We start from the raw sequence: 25,001 nt of genomic DNA, 5'->3' as shown, positions 1-25,001 counted from the left end.
TAAAGATCGTAAATACCAAATAAATTGATCAAAATTGTCCACTTATCTGAAAGGCATTCAATAGATAATCTGTCATACATTTTGAAAACACAATGTGAAAAATGATAGTAAATTACCTATCTCAGCCTCACAGCACAGGTTTAAGTCAATTCAGAAATAAAAACTATACTTTCATCACAGCGCTGTCAAGATATTTCTTCTCTTAATTTCTCAATTTGTTTGGAATACTCGGTGCATCTTAAGCTACATTCACTGCCCAAGAAAAGTAGGACACACCTTGTTCAGTGCTGCACCAGAACCACAAATATATATTAGTAAATCTTATGCAGTCCAACATTTGGGAAAAGGGGAGTTTTGTGTGTTTAGTACAGATCAAGTCGACCACGTATGTATAACAGAAGCTTGATGATAAGTAATAAGTTTTATTCTAATGATATTGTTTCTCATAAAGACAAATGTTCATGCAAGATCTTCGATAAAACATCACCTAACAAAAACACAGGACACATCCCTCTGAGCATGATACTTGCTTTTAGATCATGTTGGGTAATCGACGTCGTGATGATGCCTAGAATCTAGCATCGACTAAACATTACTACACACTGAAAATACAGCAGGGATTTTATCTTTGGTAAAGATGAAGAAATAGAAAAATAAAACACCTAAGGAAAAACATGATAAAATTAGTCAGATGTGCAAAGAAACTCCAAATGAGAGAAAATGACATCATGGAATTTGACAGAGGTCTTACAAATTCACCTCAGTACAAAGAAATGAAGGTGCATTTAAATGCTGGAGGTGCATTGCTTCTTCTTCTTTTTTTTAAAATCAGTATGCAATTCCCTCTAAGGCACCCTTCCCTTTAATGGAAATTTACCAACAAATTCAATTTCAAAATAATACTGATAGTTTGCTTTAACTTTCCAATATTAGTGCTGACACTTTCACCACTTCCAGTAATACCTTTCCACATATTCAGACATTATTTTAGGCAGTTACTGAGTCTTCTACAGGCCCATCTAACCTGCCTTGTAACTAGTCCATCTTCCCGACCTTCAGTCACTTACATATCCTTCATTCTTCAGAGTCATCTTGTAAACACAAACACACAGTGATTGAATAAGTGACAGCATCCCTTAACTGGTGTTTCTTGCAACACGGGGAGCGAAGCCTCGCACATTTGAACAGAGGATAAAAGAGGGGAACAGCAGGAAACCGTAACAGTGTGACAAACACACATCCTAAAACCACACATAATGAAGTTCAAATGAGCCCACGGAAACACAACAGTTGTCTTCCCAGTATGCACCTGTCAGAAATGTGAAGCTAATCGAAGAGAAAAACGAAACAATCCAACAAACGTTGATGTAAAATTGATCCAACACAAGTCACCTTGGACAGTTACACCTCTAAGGTCTCGTCTACTCACAAAGAGATTTAGTTAAAGTAAAAGTGAAATATTTAAGGACCCCATGAAACAAAACAAAATCACCTAATGTATCGCTGATGTAAAATCAAACTTCCTTGGTGCAACTGACATTTCTTTGGCAATGAGAGATCAGTGTAAGAAGTATGAAGTAGTGTTGTATGTTTATTTTTTCTGTATTAGTTTAACTGTTGTCAACAATTCATTATTGTGTAAAGTAAGTTTCATTTCACGGGGTCATTAAATGCTTTAAATAATCAATAAGACACTCTGTACAATCTACGCTACGTTCATTTCAACACTTCAACAACGGAATCCACACAACACTTCACATCGACGGTCTAGTTTTTCATACATCAGAAGTAAAACACAGACATTAGGGCAGGTCTTTACAGCAAGATGCTGTGTGTGCTACATGCTTTCGCACAAACATGCTCTCTTCAAATGACATTAAACAAAGTGAAATATCCTATAAAGAACTTGTTTAGAACAGAAGAATGAAATACTTTTGGGGTTGTCTTTACCCTTTCCTCTTTGCTATTTAGAAAAGGCAGGGATACTCGATCAGGATGGACTTAAACTTGGGTCTCCCTGCTCACTTATGCCACCCAGCTGCCCTGAATGTAAATAATACATAGCATCGACATATTCAAGTGAAGAGGAATGTTATTTTTCATGGCAAACCTTGATACTGTTAATACTTAGCTCATCAGATACATGTAGTTAGTATACTGGTCAATAAGTCGTCATATAAGTGAGTCTTTATAGGTTCAAACACATCAATCACTGTAGCTTCTTTATCGATGTTAGCATCCCTCATTCAAACTAATGGGTAGCAGTAGGTACTGGGAAAATATAAGAAGTTATTTAAAAAAACAAGGAAAGTGTCTGATGAAAAAATAGCACTGAAAGGCTCACCATCATCTCAACTATCAAGGAATCTGTTTTATGCTATATCTTGTGGACTGATCTTGACCACATTGGTATGTTTGAGCAACAGTGCAAAGGCTTATAGAACAAGTACAAGTCACTATAACAGAGCAAGCTAACTGACAGTTTCTTTTTTTTAAGGGAGCGTGGTTGGAAATGTAAGGCACTACAGTCTCAGTTGGAGCATCTCTGCATCCTTCACGCCTCCATTCATCTGCTTGGGGAGACACTGGTGGTGGAGCTGAGATGGACGGGTGTCTGTCCTCATTCAGAAACTCCCTGAACATTTATTGAACAGTTCGTCGCCATCCTCACATTCATAATATGCATAATCAGGAGAGAAGAGATCACTCGTGCAGTTCCGTGGTTTCCACAAACAGAAAGTGTCCCTCCAGCCGAGGCAGGCGAGGTACAGCGAAGGGTCGCCTTGCTGGCAAGTGCTACTTCTCAGGTGCAGTTTAGGAGTGAGGACAGAGCATGGAGGAAGCTTCTAGCGCAGAAGAAACGAGGGCAATATTCGGTTTGGTGCTCACAGTCGAGTGAAAGGACCCACGTGAAGCGGTCCTCTCAGTTTAGGAGAGGAGCAGGAGTTGGTGGTGAACATTGATGATGGGGAGGAGGAGTACGGTGAGGAGGAAGCAGAGGAGGAGTCGCCGCCGCTGTTTAGGGTGAAGACACTGGAAATGGCCACATCCACAATCCCTTGACATAGTTCTGAATACAGTTTTCTAAAAGAAAGGATAGTAGAAGTGTTAGTTTATCTCCACACTTTTGAGGCTGACTTAGTGTAAGTTTGCAGAAAGCACACACACAGCGCAAAGCTACCTGTGATGACTCAGTGATTTTCGTGGCAAAAATAACGATAAAGACAGACACAAATTAATGACTGGCATGCTGAGAAAGGCACTTTTTTACATAAATAGTACTGACTGTGCGCAGGCTGGAGCTCCATTGATCTCAATGAGCCACACTTTGAAGCTCTCGTCCACCATGAAATCAAATCCAAAGAGCTGGAAGCTCTGATAGGACAGGTGTTTGGTGCTGATTGCAGGCTCAATACATGACAGACAGCTCCTGTGAAACCAGACAGAAAAAACATGTTTGATCATCTTACTCTTAATAACAAAGCCTGGGACAGTTTCCAAACACGTGAAATAGGTAACAAAAGAATTGTCATTAAGGCATTAAGGAATTGTTTAGCAGGTATGATATAAATCACGTTAACAGAGTTACTTTAGTGTGTTTGTTTGCTAACATTTGCTAATTAGTAGCAAACACATATTTGATTGTAAACCAAAGAAACGTAGAAAAAAACATTAGAAGACCTGATGATGCAGTAAAAAGGTAGAAGATCTCTTATAAAAGAATGTTTCACCTGCAAGTCTAGTCTAGAGATATTTCACCATTTACCACAGATATTGATCTCATGGTGGTGACAAACTCCTCACAGTCAAGTCTTGTCACCTGACAGCCATCTTGGTAATACCTGGCAGTTACTTCGGTCTAACAAGACCAGGTCCCTGTCTGAATGAACTGGGAGAGAGCCATGACTGCAATTTCAGTGGTCACTGGGACATAGAAATGTATGTATACAATCACCAGTCAAACCTGATAAAAACTACTTTAAATGTTGGGTGACTTTGGCCCAAAAAAGGTTTAACAGATCCCTAACAGATCATACAAAATGTGCAGTTTCATAACACCATGCAACACAGTTTCCTGGATGTTTCTCACACGATTGGCTTTGACCAACTTGTTCTGTCAGAACAAGCCCAATGTGTCATGGCATTAAAGTCTGTGTAACTCTGCTGGAGGGACAGAACACCATTCTTCAGCACTACCAAAGCGATAGAAATGTTTCATCACAGAATAAAGGTGATCCCTCAGAACAATTTTGTATTGATTTTCAGTGACTCTTCCCTCTAAGGAGACAAGTGGACCCAAAGCATGCCAGCAAAATGCCCCTATCAGCCTAACAGAGCCATCGGTTCTCCTAAGCTGTACTTGTCACTGGCTTTCATATTTACCACAGCTCCTAAAACCACAGCAAAGCTGCCCCATCTGTTTTGTTTATAGCCAGAAAATTAAAATGTTATTGACAATTAAGTAACTTGGAAAAGATGTTGTTTACTTACAATATCAACTATGAGAGATTTGGCAAGTTTTTCTCTCCAGCTGAGTTTAGAGATTGTCTCCAACCAAACAAATATGATAGTTTTTGTACATGAGGTGGGATGTGGTACAAGACTGGCAGTCAAATATAAAAAGCATTATGCCTTTCAGCGTTAAATGTGATATGAAAAAAGCTAAGCTCTGCTTTTTATTAGATCAAGTCTAATGATAAAAAGAGCAGCAAAGAAGAAAAGGACCTACTTTATGATCTGCTTGATCTGAGGTAATATGGTGGTCTCCAGGGTAACATTGTGAGTGTTCAGCAGGTACAGCCTGAACTCATCAAAGAACATCTCGTTCCCCTCCTCATAGCGTCCGTAGTTCAGGGAGTGCTCCTTCTGAATGCAGTGGTTGGTCAGGTGGCTGGTCATGTCCTGGAGGTCGGAGCTGTTGTAGGGCTCCGAGGAGGTCCGCAGCACGCCCTCCCGGTACAAATAGATGTTATACTGATGGTCCACTAGCACCCAGCTCCTGCAAATAGCATAGCATAAAAAGCTAAGCGACAAAGCCCGGACACACTTTTACATCCTCTGTGGGTTTGCGTTGAGCATGAAACACCTGCCTGATGTCAAATTTGCGATGTCCCGGCTCCAGAAGCAGCGGTTTCTCCAGGTACTTCTGAATAACATGAACCTGCCCCTGATTATCAATATACTCCAGCAGCTGATTAGCGTCATGGGATATCAAAATACCAGCACCTGTTGCAATAAAAAATATATATGTTAAGCTGCCACAGAGGCCAATGATCACATTCTCAGATTAGCGTCTGTGAATAATACAAGCAGTAGACTTCATTAAAAGGAAAATGCTGGTTAAAGCAAAGCAAATGTCTCAAAATAGCTCAGAAGAAGTCTGTAATGATGGTAATTTAAGCAGACAATTAAAGAAAAAATGACTTAAGCTGGCTAGTATGGCACTGGGAGGGAATCAGAGTAACTCATGATATGATCAGGATGTGTTGCTCATGACAACAATGGCATCATGACTGATTCTGTGACCTTTAATGTGATGCAAGACAATCATCTATTATCTGTCAGTGTGTGTGCATCATCACTATTATTCTATTTGAACAGTGTGACAATTCAATTGATTAGCTCTCAGATTTGCTTTCCCTCACTGTCTGCCATTTCCCCCCTGTAAGTTTCTTCTTCCTCACCACAGGGTATTTAATTAGCTTAATTGTACCCTCATCCATTTAGTAAACAGCACTATGAGTAGTTATGAAGTAGTAACAGCAGTAAGTTAAAGTTTTCTCTTTACAGTGTCTGCACGTTTTAATAAAAATGCTGATATGTGGCACCAGTGTATCAATAATATATGACAAGAGGAAGTCATGTGATCAGCCACAACATTAAAACCACCTTCCTAATATTGTGTAGGTCTGAGGGTGTCCCAAGTCATTTGACATCAAGACATCAGCAGCACGTTTCCTTTAAGTATTGTGGCTTTCAGAGTGGGGCCTCGGATGGTCAGGCTTCTTCCACTGCTTTAAGCAAATGCTCAATCAGATTGAGATCTGGGGAATATGGAAGCCAGATCAATGCCTTGGGCTCTTTGTCATGTTCTTCAAGCCGTTCTTGAGCAGCTTTGCAGTGCGTTAAGTCACATTGTCATTCTGGGTGAGGTCGCTGCCATTGATGAGTATCTTCGGGAAGCTTCACTGGTCTGCATCAATGTTTAGATGGGTGCCACAGCATGACACACACAAATGCCAGGACCTAATGTTTCCCAGGAGAACATTGTGTTGTCTGTGGTTTTAATGTTGTGGCTGATTTGTGAAATGCTTTACATATTTTGTCCCACCTCTCATATCTCAGATTTAAAACAGTTAAATACAGAAACAGACTTTTACCTTTAGCTCCAGCAGAGGACTTGGCTATCCACACTGTACCCTCTCCGCCTTCTTTTTTAGCATGATAGGAGGCCAAAAAAACTTCCCGCTCGTCCGTCTTAGGGTTGCTCTTCAGATGGCTGATGCCATTTGTAGCTGGAGCAACAGGCGTGTTGAGGTTAGTGGGATAGATGATGTAGGACTCCGGAAACCAGTTACTGGAGTCAGACAGCTCTGGGCTGGTCTTTATTAGCCTAATGGCACAGAAGGAAATGGTCAGCTAATGCAATCTGTCCTGAATAATTTACTTGCAGACAAGTGCATTAGTAACATGAAAGAGAGAAAGTATAGATTTTTCATTGAACAAGACAGATACACACTTGACCAATGATGCTTTCCTGCAAAGCTTGTCTGCACCTCTGTAGTAGTTAACCAGCTGCACCAGTCCTGGTTCGTGGCCTGCAAAGTCAAAGTTAGGACATTTTAAAATCAAATACCCACATGTGTGCATTGCATGTGTGGGTAAAGGACACACTCTTTCCACGGGACACACCCCTACACAGTCATAGCTGCTGTCTCATCCAGAGTAGGAGGACGCCAAATATAGCAAACACAAACGATTCTTATGAAATACAAGCAAACATCATTTACCCAGACGCCCAAAGGGTAATCTGTTCCGTTCACCGAGCATAAGGTTGAATCTGGGATTGTCTCTTTTCAGTCTCTTCCATTGTCCAGTCGAGAGGAGGATTTTGGAAACTTCTGCATAAACAGTGCTGTTGTCGTCACGGGTGACAAAGGTGTACATCGGGGCACTCATACTGCCACGCTGACTAAGAGGGGAAGTCTATAATAATAATAATAATAATAATAACAAAGATTTAATATGGTAATAACTTAGCTGTCTAGCTAGTTGTGCGGCTGTCTGGTTGTCACTGCAGCAGACAGACTGGTCGGGGTTATCTCCTCTGTCCGTACCATGATGATGAGTCAGTCATATCCAGTCCACACTTACCAGTTAACTCAAACTGGTGCTTCCAAGCTATAATTCAGCAGTCCGAGGCTAGAATATATCTATACAAAACAGCATAAAGAGTGACGGATAACACATTCATGTTGTTCAGCGCAGAGATTTCCCCCACTTTCCCCAGACAAGGGTGTGACTGACTGCTGCTCCCGGCTCCTGGGGCTGGTCCCGTCTGGATTAATTTACATCCCGTCTCCGGTTTAGCTAACCTCTCAGCTAACGGTCTGCGACCACAGCTATCCAGGAAGTTCTTTCCGTATACGTCTTCAAAGACAACGGCAGTAGGAATGAACAGTGCGAAACATTACCCAGCTGGATAGTTAGCTGCACGAAATCACAAACGCTGCCTATTTTCCCACCGGCGGCGTGCGCTTTATTCTCCGAATGCTCATCAGCCGCTGTCATCCACTGTCGACAGCATAAACACAAAGCTCCGCGGTTGTGGTTAGTGTAGTTTATGCCGACACTAACATAAGGATTATGTGATATTTAACCGCGTTTTGTGCATTGAAAAAGCAAGTTCAAACTGGTTTTAATACAATTAATTGACAAGTAAACTTTATTAAACACTATTAACGCCGAATTCCGTTCCTGACTGAATTTCAATATCGTCGCTACTACATTTCCCAGGATGCAGCGTGCTGAAGCGACCATTTATGAGGTAGATGTGTTTAGCGTGTTTTGGCCACAAGATGTCGTCGTAGACTTCATTACAAATTAGCAGACCCGGGTAGTGCCGAAGCCATATTCCGGAGACAACTAAAAAAAGAAAACAAAAGGTTTTCACTCTATGTAGAACTGCTCTGTAGGGTACAGTTTTTCAGCATTAATCAAGAAATGTTACCTGTAACTTAAAAATAATGTAAAAAGAAATTAACAGATGACGACTTTTTTTCTGGGCGGTACTGGAGGATAAATGGAGCACTCCCTACTTGTGACAAGTTACGGGCCTCGTTCCAATATGTTTAAAAAGTTAGTGGCTTGATTTTATCTATGCATTGCTTGTATGTTTTCATCTAAAGTCGACGTTTTATTAAGTCACGCAAACAAAAACGTCGCTTGTTTGCTCAAGTTTTGTGTGTTTCGGAAAGGTATACCGAAAGCACTCATGTAGATTTTTTTTGAGTCCGAATTGGAACGAGGCCGGAAGACGAGGAGGAAGAAGAAACAGGTGGCGGGAACCAACACTAAACTAACCCGGAGAGTTATTGTACAACGACTTTCAACGTTATAAAAGTTGTTTATAGCGTAGCAGCTTTTTATTTTTGCCATAATATCATAAGGAGATATCAGTAATAGTAAGTAACGGCCCTCGTGCTCAGTGTTGTGACTTGTTTCTGTTGCGGGGTGTTTTTAGTGGAGCAGTGATGGAGGCTGAATGAAATTTAAAGAGTTGTGCAGCAGCTTTGCTCGGGAACATTTCCTCAGTAAAGCTACATATCTATCACATTGGACAGTTAATTTTGATCCTCGCTACATACAGTCATTTACAATCGTCAACACGACTCATACTGTGGGGTATGTTGTTGTCTGTGGGTCTGAATGAGTTTTGTCACAATGGAAAAAATGACCCTTCAGATTTAGAAGCTATCTATGCTGAGAGACTAACAAAACCTGCTCTAAAAATATAACTGCCCACCTTCAAAAACATTTAAGAAGCCAGGAGGGGTGAATACCGAAGAGATCTAGTATATTTGACATTTGATGGATTGATTGAAAACCTTTATTTAGTCAAGAGAGAAAAAATATACAAGCATCAACTTGTACATTAGCATAGCATTTATTATCTAAAACATAATTCAACAGAAGCTTAAACTGCTCTAAGGTAAAATCTTTGCTTATTTTGTCTATTAGGCACACCGTATATACTTATATATGAGATGTCCAGGTCAGTACAATCTTGTCTATGTCTTAAAAGTGGTGATGGATACTTCAGCGTTGTGATATTTAAAAGAAATAAAAGGACAGTGATGTTCTCTTTGATTATGTGATTGCCACCCTATCTTCTCATAGAGGACGCAGTGTAATAAATCTAAGAGAGCTGTGATACACGGCATCCAGTGGCTTGAGGGTATGAGCAGCAGCATGCATTTAAATTATGTACATCTGCATAGTGAAGCACTGATACCATTGCCGCCTGTACGATCTGTAACCTGCTGCTGAAAGAGAGGCCCATTATTTATAAGAAGAAGTAATAAAGTAGCCTCATTTCTTTGTCATTATGAATTTTAAAAGATCGTTTATCATCCAATCAGATACCCAGGTGCTTTTAACATGGGACTCTTTTTTTTTTTCCATTTGAACTCCAGTTATTGTACTAATTGTAAAACTTCGAGCATTTTTTTTATTTGGAATCTCGTGAAGAGCATTTAATTAGTCTTATCTGGTTTTAATTAAAGCTTAAGGCTAATCGAGGACTTTGAATAGCCAAAAAAAACCCAACTTTAAATTGCACAAAGCTTAGTCGGTAGAGGGCGCTTGACTCATAACACTGAGTACAGGTCAAAATATTTCAGCCTCTGGTTTTTAATCTGTTTTTGCGAGTCCCTGAATATTAGGGAGGTGCAATATTAAATCAGCGAGTCCCTGCATCATATACACATTCCAGAACGTAGTGGAATGACTGTAAGTTTTTGTGCGTACGGATCGGAGGCGATGTGTGCCTTGGCTTTTACTGAGGTCATGTATTTTTAATAACCTCTCGTCCCCTCTCTTTTCACCAGGCTGGAACAGGCCAGGCATGAGCGGCGCACACCTGGACGAATGGCAGCGGAGGTCCTTTGACATTTCATCTGGCAACAGTACACCTGAACAGACGGCCGATGCCTACCGGGCCCACATCCTCTCCATTCAGTATGCATGGGCAAGCTCCCAGCTCTCTCAGGCCGGCATGGCCAGCCTGCTCAGGACTTACTCCGAGCGTTACGCCGCTGTGCTGGACTCGGATGACCCCCGCACAGGGCTTAACAACTATGCAGAGAGCGCACTCCATCTGGCCCGCAGTCAGAAGAACTACAGCGACAAATGGGAGTCGTCCCTGACCACGGAGAGTGTGCTGCAGTTGCCCAGCGTTCAGAGGATGATTCAGGCAAGGACGGAAGGAGAAAGTTTCCCAGTGGCACCAGCTGATGTGAACATAACTGTGGGACACGAGAGCAGAGGCAGCTCCCTCTCTGCTCCCTTCACTGGAGTCAGGTCAGAGGCTGCATTGTTTAAAATTTTAGGACCCCCACAGCCTAAATCAGAAGTTAACAACACTGCCAGTATTCCTGCTAATATTTCTGCTGAGAGGCCAAGAGGTTCAGACGTGATCTCAGGCAATCCAAACTCATTCTTTCAACCTCCAGCCCGACCACAGTCTGTGTTTAGTCATCCCTCTTCAGCTCTTCCACAGGTGAACCCTGGACCTGCAGGGTGTAATCAAAACTATCAATCCTCCTTCTTTCCCACATCCAACCCATCTAAACGCAAGAACTTTTATAGCCCAGATGGAGGGGATGGTGGCAGAGGGCAACATGGAGGTCAAGGAGGCACTGACCCACGAGCTGGAAGCAACTTCAAAACAGCTCGCGAGCAGTTCATTGTTGATCAGCACAAAAAGCATTCCCATCAGCCCCAGAGAGGTCAGGCCCCTGGGATGGCAGCAACTGTGAAGAAATCTCTGGGTACTAACAGGCCTCGAGGTGCATTTTCAAAGTTTGTGTCTCCAATCCCACGACAGGAAGAAGAAGAAAGTGTGCCGAGCCGTAATTCAAATCAGGAACCTCAAATCCTGGACGAGCGTCTGAAGAACTTTGAGCCAAAGATAGTTGAGCTGATCATGAGTGAGATCATGGACCACGGGCCTCCTGTTGCCTGGGATGACATAGCAGGCCTGGAGTTTGCCAAGACCACCATAAAGGAGATTGTGGTTTGGCCCATGCTGCGACCTGACATCTTTACTGGCCTCCGTGGTCCACCTAAAGGCATCCTGTTGTTTGGACCACCGGGGACTGGAAAAACTCTGATAGGAAAATGTATCGCCTGTCAGTCAGGTGCCACCTTCTTCAGCATCAGCGCTTCATCGCTTACCTCCAAGTGGGTGGGTGAAGGAGAGAAAATGGTGCGAGCCCTGTTTGCCATCGCCCGCTGCCACCAGCCTGCTGTCATTTTCATTGATGAAATTGACTCCCTGTTGTCCCAGCGGACAGACGGGGAGCACGACTCATCACGCAGGATCAAGACTGAGTTCCTGGTTCAGCTGGACGGGGCTGCCACTGCAGCCGAGGATCGCATCCTGGTGGTGGGCGCGACCAACCGGCCCCAGGAGATTGACGAGGCTGCCCGTCGACGCCTGGCAAAGCGGTTATACATCCCCCTGCCTGAAGCAGCTGCCCGACGCCAGATAGTGACAAACCTAATGGCTCGAGAGAAGAACCAGCTGAGAGAGCATGAGCTGGAGAGCGTGGTAACATCCGCAGAGGGCTTCTCCGGAGCGGACATGACTCAGCTGTGTCGAGAGGCGGCACTGGGGCCAATACGCAGCATCCAGCTCAGTGATATCGCCACCATCACCGCTGATCAGGTGCGACCAATCCTGTACGGTGACTTCCAGGAGGCCCTGAAGACTGTTCGACCGAGCGTCTCCACGAAAGACTTGGAGCTGTACGAAGAGTGGAATAAGACTTTTGGATGTGGACGTTAAACTTGGTTTCTCAACCTCATTATCACCTACTCGTGTTCAGGCGCTAGATGTTATTTAGAACCAAACAGTTTAGCCCTGGTCAGAATAGCACTAACGCCTTACGCTGCCGTAAAATTACTTTACACAGTCTCACAACAACCTTCCATATATAAGCTTCACAAAGATCCTTCTCTAAATGCAGAGGTGCGTGTTAGGTTGTCTTGTATTGTTTGTTATTCAGTACAAATGGCCTGATGGTTTGTGATCCATTTTATTTTACTCCTCGTGTTCCGGCTGCTGTAATTTGGAAGAAAATATAAACACAAGTTGCTAGGAGAGGAATGTGTTAGCATATTTTGTGAAATGTCTGAAATGCAGCCCATACATCTGTTCTAATTATCCTCACTGAGAGAATTTTCTCAGCACATTGTTCCCAGCAGGTTGTATTATACATTCAAATGATTTTCAGGCGTTCGTATCGCCTGGTCTGCTTTGTTCAGCTGCTAATTCACCTGTTGCTTTGTGATTTGTGAGTTGTGCACATGAACCGTGTTCCAGACGAAGCAGGGATTCTGTTCTATGTTGCTTTATAGCAAATTGCATGGTTTTTGTAATACTTTGAGGATTGACATTCAGCATTTGTAACCTTCTTTTCCAGAGATATTCTCATCTGTATTATATAAAACATGTCAGGAGTTAAACCTTTATCCTGGTTTCAGTTAATAGCCAAATTTGTGTTTTTCCCCACTAATAAATTAAAATGTTGCTTCGTTTTTGTTTACATCTCAGAGTTTATCTTCACTGTATTGTGACATTTCCACCCGTGGTCCAAGGGCAGTGTGTTTTAAGCACTTCTACCACCACAGTTTGCCTAAATTCTGATTGTCCTGATATGATCCTAAGCCTAAATGTGTCAGTCCTTTCCGAGGAAGTTGGGCAACACAGAAAGTATCCTGGCTCATGTTAAAAATACCGAAAACTTCACTTTGCCTCCCTTCCTGTTCGTGATGAAGACAGCAGTGGACTCAACAGGAAAATCTGTTACTGCAATACATCCCTTTTGTGAGACGACGTCCGCCGTTCTTTTAGCGCTGATCTTCATCCATAGAGTTCATGACTTGTGATTTGTGCAACTGAGGTGTGTAATCATATGCCAAGCGGTGGTTCTGGTCAACAGAGATCGTGGTGTTTTTCGAGTTGAACGCCTCACTGCCTCACACACACTGCTGTTGAAGGAGACCATTATAGGCTGTGCACACATGAAATGAATTTCTCATGTAAATTTAATGAACAAATCTTTGAAAATCTGGAAGACCATGAGAAAAGACTTTCATTTATTTTTCATCTTTTTGTCAAGCCCCTGATAAATATTTCAGCCTTGTGTGGTTGGCCACTGTATTGAAACTTTGTTGAATTAGCCAGCAGCGCAAGTAGTCACACAACCCCCACGTGGGCTTTCTCCGAACATGGGGACTCCTCACAGCTGGACCGGGACAGATGCACAGAATTCCTCTGGTGCTGACGGGATCTATAGAGTCCATTGAGTATGGACTGAAAACTGTGCCATATGGTGTCAGCTTGTAGCTCAATTTGACTGTGGTTGTGTAGCGCCGGTCACATCTGGGGTGGCGTGGTCACAAACACGCAGCAGACACACACATCACGCTGGACGTTTTTGAGAATTTTTTAAGTTTCTAATTCAATTTTTGATTACTGACATTTGAAACTGAGACAGAAATGTCACACGCGACTTGTGATGATTGAGTATAACTGCTTTATGTTGCCGGTTTAAAGAGAAAGAAACACCTTTACTCAAGTAAAATTGTTAAAACATGTAATTTAATAATAGAAGAATTATCAGCAGAATATATATAAAGATATAATAATCTAGGCTTCTATTAAATAATTCCTTGTTATGATATTATTTACACTCCGTATTATTATTTTTTTTAGCACTAACCTTTCCCTGCAGCTATATTGTGTAATTATTTATCCGTCTGGTCGTGCTGATAGTTGATAGCGGGCTCCACTTTTTCTACGCTGGGTTCAAATTGCCTTCACATCCACAAGGAACTGATAAGAAAGAAAGCAGAATGTAATTCAGTGCCACGGAAAAAAAATATTCGTGCTGCTTGTAGCATGAAATCAGATTGTGTGTGTTGACTATACACTTTATTTCCATTCTTACCCGCAGTAGCTGTTTGTACCAGTGGACACAGGTGTTACCAAACTAGTCTTGGCTGAAATCCTTTAGGATTATAATCGTACAGTATAATATCATAGTCCTCTTGTAATTGCAAGAAAAACAACAAAAGGAGACTCTTGCATGTCTATTTATATTATTATATAATGTCTGTTAGCACTAGTTATACCCTCAAACAGCATTTAACCATCAGTATTAACTGTTTTATATTGATAAGCAAGTCAAATTTGAAATAACAGCAGTTGAACTAAAGTCCTCTACAAATGTAAATAGTAACCCATAAGACTAAAAGAGAAATCTGAGTAAAAGAACGATAAAACAAAAATAAAAGATCCATCTACTTGAAGGAAGGCCAAACAGAAGAGTTGAATCTTCAGCAGTGAATTAAAAGTTTCTGAAGTCTCAGCAGTTTTTTAAATGAAAAACTGTTCCAGAGATAAGCAGCAGCGATAGCGAGAGCTCCATCGCCTCTTGTGTTTGTGTCTGGATCTGGGAACATCCGAGAGCATCTGATTAGTCGACCTCAGAGCTCTAACTGGAGTGTAAAAATGTGTTCTGATAAATTAAGCGCTCAGGACCTTTTGTAAAACCTTAAAAACAAACAACACAACGTACGGAAATAATCCTGAAACGGACAGGAACCGAGTGGAGAAAGGCCAGTACCGGTGTTGTGTGATCACAGTTTACGACACAAGCAGCTGCATTTTGTACGAGGAGCTGACGGCTCGTCACCCACAAAAAAAGCTCTCTGTCTGTCTGTCTATCTACAATTAGTTGTTTTGAATAAGTGTTTCCTTTTCTTGTGATCATGTGATCTTTATGAGCCTATACCGGTCATTTAAATGAAATCATCTGACATGTTTCAAGAGATTTTGTCTCTTTGGTAGAACTGCTAAATCACAGGTGAAACATGACTCAATGCTTTTTCTAAGCTGTCACAAGGCAGACAGGATAGCATTATTTTTTATTAAGATAATATAATCCATTTAATGTAAAACAAAAAATAAAAATATTAAAAGTAACTGTAATTGTTCAATAAATGTAGTGAAGTAAAAAAATTAAATATTTCTATGTATAACAGCAGAACTAACAAATATGAGCAGCAGTAATAAAGGTGCTTCAATGTCTTTGCATTGAAACCCTTAAAAAGTCGTCTAGAATGGAAATACTCGACAAAGTTCCCCAAAAACGTATTTGTTACGTTCTACCACTTGATATAGTCCCTGGACTTTCTATGTAAATGCACGGTCCCACTTGCTCATTTTATTAAACAACGACTAACTTGCATTCCTAAATAGACCTCCATGTGAAGAAAAGTCAGGAGAGGAAATCACCAGCTGTGTGTTCTAATATTCCTCAGAAACAGTGACCAAATGTACAAAGTCTGCAGTGAAGATTGTGTCATGGCCGCCTATTAATGAGACACACTTCTGTAAAGTGTGAAACATATTGAGCGCTACCATCTTGTTGGATCCTGTAAACCCCACAAGTCTGATTCTTGAAGGAGTATTTCAGTCAGCGGGGCTGAAAGGGGAAGTGAGATGTGGGATTCTGGCAGGGCCAGCTTTGGTTGGCCAGATTATCCCTCTCATGCAAATGCCCTCCCTCCCTTGTTGGGTCCCAGTCAAGCGTGGGGGGCTCGGCGCTGGCCACAGCTGCTTCCCGTTTCTGCTAAATCACACAGCAGCCATCTGGACGAGGCTGTCTCCGCACGCCGCCGCCGCCGAGCTCCTCTGCCGGCCCTGAATGAGCCTCTCCAGACAGGCCTGGCCCTCAGAGCCCCGGCCCCGGCCTTCTGCTCCAGTGGCTGATCCTCTCTGTCCCAGCTCTCTGCTGCTGCCGCTCCTCAGAGGACCATCCGCAGTCTTCAGGTCCTGGACGCAGCGCGTTTAGTGTGTGTGTGTGTGTGTGAACACTCATACACACCCTTTTTGTGTGTGTGCTGCATGTTCGACCAACACGCTGTCCTTTAACACAAAGGTCTCAGTGCAGACGATGTGGTGTCAGACATAATGGAAAAACTGGTTTAGTTAGAAAGTTCTACAAAACAGTGTCAAAAAGATCCACACTTGATTCTCTAAATCCAGATTGCACCTTGCCCATGGTCTGTTACGTGTCCAGTCTGTGGGGTAGTATTAATTTATTCTCCTGTTAATCTTCTTACAGCGTGTTTTTTTTTTTTTCCACACAGATGCCAGTCATTCACTGTTTCTCTGCTTTTCCTTGACAGAACTGAGCGGCATCTTGAATGACATGTCGACTTAATTATTTCGGAAAGTTTGAGAGTGTGAAGAGGATAAGATGGTGGAATGAATCTGAGAGAAACTTTCCGTTAACTGCAAGAATCATTTTTCCAGAGCCTGACCCTAATTTATGAGAGACTTTTTAATGCAGTCATCTCCGTGTTCTTTGACGACTGGTCAATGTAGTCCAGTAGAAAATATCTTCCTACTAAAAGCATATGCCATGAAGTATCCCTTTGTATATCTATATATCTAAATATGTAACCAACACCCTAGCTACACTTTCCTTTTCTTGCATCAGTTCTGCTTTTTCTGTATTTTTACATTCATTCTCTGAAAAACAAAACACTCCCCCACTCCATGTGCATATATAAAATATCCTTTATTGATATTTTGCAAGCATAAGGCTCCCTTCAAATGAAGTCAACTTCATTTTCATTTAATGAGTCAAACAATTCTTAGCCATCATGTATAAAACAAAACGTCCAGGAGTACATTTCCCTCTGATAACACTAAAAATAGCTTCCAGCAGCAGTCATGGATCACCTCATACACATTTAGTACAGTTGAACAGAAAAAAGATGCAGCTTTTACTACTCTATAAGACAAACATCAATCACTGTAATAAATACAAAAACAGACAGGCATGTAAATGTTATAAATACTATGTAGGTTATTACAAACGCAATAACTGGATAAAACCTTGTGAGGAACTGTGGGTTTATCTACACTGATTGTTAGGTTTTTTATTGATTGTATTTAATGTTACAATGGGTTTTCCTGCTCTGAAAACAACTGCAGATATATTTAAATCTGTTATTCGGTACAGATATTTGTAAAAAGAAATAATCTTGTTTTAAATCAAAAAAAAAAAAAAAAAGAAGAAGTTGCTACCTGGTTTTCCAAAAGAAAAGACACGTTTATACATTTCATATTTATGGCAGTATGGTACTTATGACATGGTAAATACACGGTTTAGAACTTATAAGAATATGGCACAGAAACTCTGCTGTATTGTTTTTAATATTTTCGCTCCTTGAAAACAAAAAGAAAAAGACAGATGAGCTGATGTCCGTTTTGAACACAGTGTCAGAAAAATGAAAATAAATGTTGTTTTCTTCTTCAGTAGTTGAGATACATTTATCTGTGGTCAACAAACATGCATACCTTGTATAAAAACACAAGACATCGACAGTGTATTTTACATCACATTTTTCTATGCTTTTATTGCAGGTGCTTGTCTGTGAGTGAGAGTGTGGCATGTTTTCCATCCTCCTGTTTGTCTGTGTGAGAGTGTGTGTGTGTGTTACAGGGCCTCAGTAGCGATGCTCTCCTCGTGTTATGTGGGAGGAGAACTCGTATCGATCTTGACTCCGGTGGCCGCAGAGGTTGCACTCGAAGGGGTCTCTGAAGCCGTGGCAGCCCATGTGAATGGTGTACATGACGTGGTCCAGGAAGAGAACGCGGCAGTGTTCGCACCGGTACGCCCTCACCTGCTCCCCGTCCGCCGTCACCACCTTGAAGCCCTCGGAGGCTATCTCCATGCTGGCCCGGATGGCGTCGTACTGCCTCTGCTGCTCCTCCTTCACCAGGGGCAGCACGCCGTTCCTCACCCCCGACGTGATGTGGTTGGTCAGGTAGATGAGGCCGGGGGCCGCTCCGCCTGGACGGTCCTCGTTGTTGCTCTCGGTGTCCGTGGAGTCCTGGCCGCTGTGGCTGGGCGAGCCGTCCTTCTCGCTGGAGGCGGACTTGGAGTTAGAGAGCAGCAGCAGGTTCTCGGCTGCAGAGTCTTTGGCTGACAAGCCCGTCCCTGTGTGGCCCTCTGTCGCCGGCTTGTGGAGCGGGTACATGGCGCTGAGAGCCACATCAGAGGAGGAAGCCGGCGAGGTCTGGACGAGAGGCCGCAGCGACTCGGCCCCCAGGTAGCTGATGGCGCTGTTGATGGCCTGGTCGATGACGTGGGGCTGAATCAGCTCGCCTGCTCCTCCGTCGTAAGAGAGGTCTGACAGACGTTTGTCTCCTGAGGAGCCAAGGAGAGACAGAGGAGCAATGTGAAGGTCATGCATACTTAAGCTCTCACCTGCATCCTGTCATCTCACCGTCTGACTGAGCTCCTCCTCCCTAGATGATCTCAAAATGACTCACTGTAATGTTTTTATATGGTCTCATGGTCTCTTATTAATATTTCCAGTCTGGTACTAGCACATTCTGAATATTTTATTTTACTCCCTTGTTTGTTATGAAGACCATCACCTGAATGTAAAATGAATATGCAATATTAAAAAACACAATCTTTCCGAGGAGCATATAGACAGAAGAACAGCACCGTCTCTGATCAGGCTGAACTGCGTGCATCATGCAGAGTCAGGGTGGCACAGAAAATGCAAACCTAACCAACACAAAACACAACGCAGCTCCACCTGAGCAGCTTTCATAGGTGCAGCAGTCACATTTATTTTTTTTAATTGCAAAAATAGCGACATTGCATTTACACAAAGGAAGCAGAGTTCAGCCCTTACCCACAAACTTCTGTGGCATAGTGCTCTTACGTTTAGCTACATTATTAGCTAGTCTGTCTAGCACCAAGGCTCTGTCAGATCCCGTCTGGCTTAAGTCTTCCCTCTGCTCATTCTGGTTGCTTTCTTCCTTTACTACTGGAAAGCAAGACAGAGAAGTAGATTTCAGAGTCAAAGTAATTTGAGTTTGTCCCGTTTGAAGTGATGAAACACATGCCTGATGGTGTTTTTCTCATAAAGCACAGAGCGGACTATTCTGACACACGTGAAGCCTTTGGTCTGTAAATATAGTTCATGCACACAGATGATGAGATGTGTTTTGAGGTTTTTAATGTGGAGCTTTAAATAATTTTGTGCCTGAAGTATCTCCGTTTCTGACTGCACAGTGTGTAAGGACAAATTAACTGCCGTAATTAGGTCTGCAGTTGTTTTGGATAATGTGCGTCTTCATGAGCCTGTATTCGAATGGAAATAAGAGCAGTTGAGCCTGCCTTGTTATATTTAGCAACGGCAGCATTGTCAGCATGGTACTTTGTTGTTGCGTGCACAGAGAGGCCTGCGCTCAGGGTAAAGTAGGCCATTGGATTTGGGTGAAAGTGAAGTGTGCGCCTCATGAGGCACCAACCCGTGTAGATGCTGTTTTGCAGGCCCATGCACTGGAGGTAGTTGTGACATCGCTCCTTGTGCTCCTCGAGAGAGCTGCGCTGTTTGTAACTCCGCCCACAGTAAGCGCACTTGTGGGGTTTTCCAACTGAAAAAAAAAAAAATAGAAATCAAAAACAACAGAGCAGTGAAATATTCTGATAATAAAATGACAAGTTATGACATTTTAAATCAACACAAAGGTGATATAGATAATCTGCTGTTCCAAATACAATTTCTAGTATTTCTTCCAGGGAGGCATTTATGTCACATTTCCAGTTTTGATAGAGATAAACAGAAGAAGAAGACGCTTTTCTGAACGGTGGGTGAAAAAACACAAGAGTACCACCTACAAAAAGTCCATTCACAGAAAAGCTGGGGAAATGACTCGATAGCATCACCGCTTGACTGACAGAGATTTTCTGTGCAAAAACTTCCCAAGTAGACAGATAGAGTTTTGCTTCGTGGGATCACATGAAGTCATGTCCTCCCGTTTTGGGGGAATTCAAGAAACAAAAGAGGGGGAAGTAAAATTATACAAATAAAAACTGAGTAATTCCCCTCATGTTGCACCAGTGAAATAAGGAAATGAGGGATTGAACATTCGCCCAGCACAACTTTATTCCTGGCCTCATGGAGAGGGATCAATTCTAACCCACAGGCTCTGCTGGAATATATAGAAAATATTAATGAACTGCTGAATAAATGCAAATCTTAAATATGAATAATAAAACACGCTGATGATGTTTAGTCAGATTTTTTTGCGGGGGAGGATGAGGGAGCACAGGGGCTCTACCTCAGCTCATCTATTGAATATCATCAATATGACAGTCCTGGTGTCATGAACGCTCACCAGCATGTATGAAAACAGTTCATACAGATTTATTCCTGAGAGAACAAGGACTAAAATATAATACAGGAATCAGTGGGTTGAGCTCACAGACAAAATAGGGAAGACAGAAGTATTAAGGGAAGGCTGCTGAACTCTTTTTGTGGGATTTGTTAACAATTACAATTTTATTTCTATTCTATAAGAGGAACATTATTAATATAACAGCAGCATTCTTGTCCTTAATTTCCTAAGCATAACCCACCCCTGTGTGCAAGCCCTGGTACTTTCCATGCAGTCTTTGCTTTTAATTAAATTCAGCTCTTGAGTTTATCCAAATTAGTTTTTGTGCAGACTTAAAAAGTGCTTGAGATGAATAATCTATTACATGCTTTAAGTTTTGTTAGTTTTTCTTGTTTTTTTGCTAATTCAGCTGAATGTGCTCATTAATGTAAGTTTAAAAATGCACTTGCAGGTTATCCCTTCCCTGTTTTGTGAAACTATTCGGTGCGAGTACACTGTTTACACCCAAATTTCATTAACTCATACTTCTGCAAAGCATTTGCAAAAAAAAAGAAAAAAAAAAGTGACACCATATCTGCACCCTGTCAACTTCCCCTTATATAAGTCAAGTCTGAGGTCTCACTGTGTGCGCTGCACAAGTTGTCGTACCTTTTTGCAAAGGCTTCCACCCAGCGTTCCTAAAATTACCACGAGCGCAGGCGCTTTCAAGCCTGCCACCGTCGTATACTCACCCGAGTGAGTGCGTAGATGGCCGGTGAGGGCGTCCCTCCTGCGGCAGGCGTAGCTGCACAGGTGACACTTGAAGGGTTTCTCCCCTGAATGCAGCTTGATGTGACGCAGCAGGTTGCCCTTCTGGGTGAAAGAGGCACCGCACTGGCTGCACTGGAAAGGACGTTCTCCTGAGGACAAGAACACAGAACAGACACACATTACTGCAGAGAGGTGAACAAAACACACAGAACAGAAGAAAAAGAACAACATGTATGTTTTACTGGCACCCAGTTTTATATGTTTTTTTATGTGTCTGATCAGGCGGTTTATCATTTTTGTCTTGATTTCACTAATCTGACTATGTTTGGTCCCTCCACTGACAACAATAAAAGCACAAAGTCTTTTCTGTGTGGATGAAGAAGCGGGCTGCTGCGGGAATGCGGGGTCACTGCACTACAAGCGTGCCGAGCGCCAGAACAAGCTGGATGATGGAGCGTCTCCGGGGCAGAGAGCGATCCAGCAGCCTGTGGGAGGGTTTCACAGCAGAGTGACACTCCATCTCTCCATGCTCCCCCTGCCCCACCGACTTCTGGCGCTCTGATCGAACAAGAGCCTTTCAGACTCAGCCTGCCAGTTCCGTAATGCACCATTGCCTAGGTCAATTTGATCTGAAAATCTCATTTTTTCCTCTTCTTCGTCTCTAAAATAAGAGCGGCACATCACAATGCAAATTCAGCCTCATTTGAATAAAGCGAAGGAAACACTTTGTGTTGAGAGCCAGTCTTCCTGATCAGCGCTTCTGGAATAAACCAATATCCAGCCTCTCCGAGTGTTGTGGCATTCTGTGAGAACGTTTTAATATGGCTTTTTTTTCAAAGACCCCCATAAAATAAGAGTCACCAGTGAAGCAGCAAAAATATATAAAAAAGGAAATTCATTAAAAATGCATTTCAGGAGCAAAGACTCACCACAGAATATTTTCTATTTAAATAGGAGGCACTTCATTATATCTCTTATTGTACTTTCTTTTGCATTTACATTAGTCTAGTGTTCCTTTCTTCCATTTTGAGTTTCATTAGTTTCTAAAGCTTCACAGTTAAGTGCCTTTTTCACAAATGTTCCCCACCACTGGTTTAGCTCCATTACAATAGGATATCAATTTAGAATTCTGAAAAACTTTTGATAGCCAGATAATTGTCACTTCGTGGAGATCCCATTTAATTGCAGCAGATATCCTGTTTCTCAACTGAGGTCTGATGTCTTTTTGGGCCAAGTTTGTCTCTGCTACTTTATCACACAATAACTTGATCAGTTTCTGTTGCTTGTCATGTGGTAATTCAGAGACTTTTAGATGAACAATAATGAATGCTAATGGTATGCTTAAAGTCTATTTCACGCACGATAGGAGGGTGTACAGCAAGCACGCCATTAACTGCAGCTACAAGTGAGTACGAGGGGGACTGCAAACATAAGAAGTGTATTCAAGACTCTATCACTAATGCTTGTGTGAATGCAAAGACAACACAAAGCTACAGTAAATGCACTGTGATAATGCTCGTGTTCATGTAGGAAAAAAAAACTACTGAGACCTTTATTTTTGTCTCTTTATGTCTAAAGAAATGCTCTAAACAAGAGGAGGAGCCACAGCAGACACCTTTCTATCCCTCATCCATCCTCTAACACTAACAGTGAACATGGGTGCAAAGGAAGGGCAAGAAGTATTGCAGATGGCTTACCAGTGTGGCTTCGCTTGTGCACCATCAACACATTGGGACCAATGCAAACTATCCCACAGATATCGCACTTGAGCTTCCCGTTGGGCAGCCGGATACCGCCGGCCGAGGAGAAGGCCTTGGCTTCGGGGCTCGGCTGTGAGCCGTTCACCTTGGCCCCCGAGGCATCGATCACGCGCAAGTCTTCCGCGCACTCCTCCTCCTCCACGCCATTCATGTCACAGGCCAGCCCATTCTCCTCATCACTGCGAGCCTCAACTTTAATGTTACAGGCTGGAAAAGAGGGCAAGGGGGAGGGAGGGGGGCCACGGTTTAGAATACGAGCATGGTTCTGTCATGATGTTAAATACTAAAGATGGGCACTTCATCAGTGTGATGTTAATGCTGTGGCGTGAGAAGAGAGCCTGACATTGTGTTCTCTGAACAGACCTGACTGTCCTCACTGAACAAATTCACATGTGATCCTTTCTTAAAGTGCATTAGAGTTTGTTTTGTATTTTGTTGGACTTTTCTGGCACTATCACTGTTATTTTGCATCATAGCTATTATTATTTGAATATTATTTTTGTTGTTTTTGTTGTTGTTTCTTTGTTCTTTTTCACCTCGTCTCCACAATGCAGTGTTTTTTCTTGTGGGTCAGACGTTACTGTTGCTACATACCTGACTTGCTCATTATTATAGAATGACTGTGTTGATGAACAGCTATGAAACTAAACCTCTCATTTTGTCTTTATAATAAAACACGGCCTGGCTATAGCAGGGTTCACTGAGTGTGGTATTTAGTCTGTGTGGTTCTGTTCATTCCCTGTTTCTTGTCTTGTGATGGAAACTGTATGCGATAACACTGAAACTGCACTTTAGCACAACTAGGCCAGCAAGAGCTTTGTAATGGCAAACCTCCTTTAGTGCACATTGTGACATTTTCATGTGCGGCGAGACGCTGCATCAGAAATTTCAAAAGCTTCCCGTCACATTTCAGACAATTTTTCTGAAATTCAACAACACAAACATCAACTGAGATCAACCTCCAGCGTGCACATTTTAACACTGAAATGTTTCTCTGTGCTACTTTGTGAGGACACACAGGTGGACAACATGTCTGCTGTTTGAGGATGTCGGCGATGAGATGAAGAAACATGCCGATCATCTCTCACCATCACACTTTGGTGAAACAAATGACAGCAAGATAAACAGGAAACAGAGACACAGGAAGCAGTGTGAAACTAGGGACGAGCGCGGTATCTATCAGAGCAACAGAGTGCGATGAACACAGACGAACACACACACACACACACACTCACACATGGCCTTTTCACAATCTTGTTCACATACAGGGGTCTTAATTTGATTTTTGACATTTCCCGCTTTTTAAAAGACAGAGATGAAATGCTGCACGACGGATGAAAGCCAACAGCAGTTAGAAAAACAATCTGTACTCTCTCTTCGATGCTCCCAGAGTGATCAGAAAAGAGAAGTGTCCTGCTCGATGAGCGACCAGCTCCTTCTTTTCCCACCAAAGAACCGTAGACATATTAAAGAGAACTGACAGATCGCGCAAGTCCCACAGCTACCAACCTGTGGTTTGCATGTCACGGTAGCAGCCTGATTTCCCCATGCCTCTATCTCTGTTTGTACAACTGAAGAGGAAGAAGTGGAAATCATGAAATATAGGAATCTATGGAAAAGGGGAAGCTTCAGAAAGAGGGCCTGTCTAACTGAAATACCAAGAATTATGGAGAAGTGACAGAAAGGGAAGCACGGGAAAGGAATTGTAAAACAGCCTGTAACTGAAACAGTTCTTTTTTTTTTTTTTAATGCAGGAGTTTTGTTTTTACTGAGAGTCACTGAAGGAGAACAAGTGTCCTGATGTGTGTGCGTCCCACAGAGCGCAGGAGGTGAAATGAAATTAGAGAAAGTGATGATTCCGATCAAAGGCGCATAATCCGATTGTCCATCTCCACTCAACATTTTTTATATTCAACAATCTGCTCATCTGTTTGACTGTAAAAAAAAAAAAAAAAAAAAAAAAGTGGCTCCTTTTGCCGAGCAGA

General features: G+C 42.3%; 3 protein-coding genes across 10 annotated transcripts in view; 1 reads left to right on the top strand and 2 right to left on the bottom strand.

Annotated features, from left to right (window-relative positions):
* Positions 1-402: 402 nt before the first annotated feature.
* On the bottom strand, positions 403-7,778 carry ttl (tubulin tyrosine ligase). The gene is made up of 7 exons (XM_008284650.1): positions 7,011-7,778; positions 6,740-6,818; positions 6,381-6,613; positions 5,091-5,226; positions 4,730-4,999; positions 3,287-3,430; positions 403-3,084 (listed from the first exon to the last, which is right to left on the bottom strand). The coding sequence occupies exons 1-7, from the start codon at positions 7,177-7,179 to the stop codon at positions 2,886-2,888; spliced, it is 1,230 nt and encodes a 409-aa protein (XP_008282872.1). The 5' UTR covers positions 7,180-7,778; the 3' UTR covers positions 403-2,885.
* Positions 7,779-8,602: 824 nt separating this feature from the next.
* Positions 8,603-12,822, top strand: fignl1 (fidgetin-like 1). Of its 2 annotated transcripts, none has more exons than XM_008284647.1 (2): positions 8,603-8,684; positions 10,110-12,822. In XM_008284647.1, exon 2 carries the CDS (start codon positions 10,127-10,129, stop codon positions 12,068-12,070), a length of 1,944 nt encoding a protein of 647 aa, XP_008282869.1. In that variant the 5' UTR covers positions 8,603-8,684; positions 10,110-10,126; the 3' UTR covers positions 12,071-12,822. The 2 variants fall into 2 exon arrangements, with proteins under 2 accessions (XP_008282869.1, XP_008282871.1); XM_008284649.1 differs by lacking the exon at positions 8,603-8,684 and adding an exon at positions 9,925-10,011.
* A 4,036-nt stretch (positions 12,823-16,858) lies between these two features.
* Positions 16,859-25,001, bottom strand: part of ikzf1 (IKAROS family zinc finger 1 (Ikaros)) — an 18,136-nt gene continuing 9,993 nt past the window's right edge. For 2 of the 7 annotated variants that reach the window (XM_008284640.1, XM_008284646.1), the window contains 5 exons: positions 22,954-23,223; positions 21,238-21,405; positions 19,637-19,762; positions 19,015-19,149; positions 16,859-18,515 (listed from right to left, as the gene is read on the bottom strand). In XM_008284640.1, coding sequence (XP_008282862.1) covers positions 17,812-18,515; positions 19,015-19,149; positions 19,637-19,762; positions 21,238-21,405; positions 22,954-23,223 — 1,403 coding nt within the window. In that variant the 3' untranslated portion in view covers positions 16,859-17,811. The remainder of the gene's footprint in view (positions 18,516-19,014; positions 19,150-19,636; positions 19,763-21,237; positions 21,406-22,953; positions 23,224-25,001) is intronic. The other 5 variants (XM_008284641.1, XM_008284642.1, XM_008284644.1 and 2 more) reach the window with 5 other exon arrangements.

This window comes from Stegastes partitus, unplaced genomic scaffold, assembly GCF_000690725.1.
Source record: "Stegastes partitus isolate 25-593 unplaced genomic scaffold, Stegastes_partitus-1.0.2 Scaffold367, whole genome shotgun sequence".
NCBI classification, from domain to species: domain Eukaryota; kingdom Metazoa; phylum Chordata; class Actinopteri; family Pomacentridae; genus Stegastes; species Stegastes partitus.
The sequence above is the reverse complement of the archived record's forward strand: the minus strand, read 5'-3'. Positions and strand labels throughout refer to the sequence as shown.

Bases quoted from the DNA above. Each gene is read 5' to 3' on its own strand.
- ttl (XM_008284650.1), bottom strand. From the start codon at position 7,179: ATGAGTGCCCCGATGTACACCTTTGTCACCCGTGACGACAACAGCACT. The intron at 5,227-6,380 runs GTAAAAGTCTGT...TTATTGCAACAG, and splicing joins GTCCTCTGCTGGAGCTAAAG to GTGCTGGTATTTTGATATCC. The intron at 3,085-3,286 runs GTCAGTACTATT...CCTTTCTTTTAG, and splicing joins GGAGCTCCAGCCTGCGCACA to AAAACTGTATTCAGAACTAT.
- fignl1 (XM_008284647.1), top strand. From the start codon at position 10,127: ATGAGCGGCGCACACCTGGACGAATGGCAGCGGAGGTCCTTTGACATT.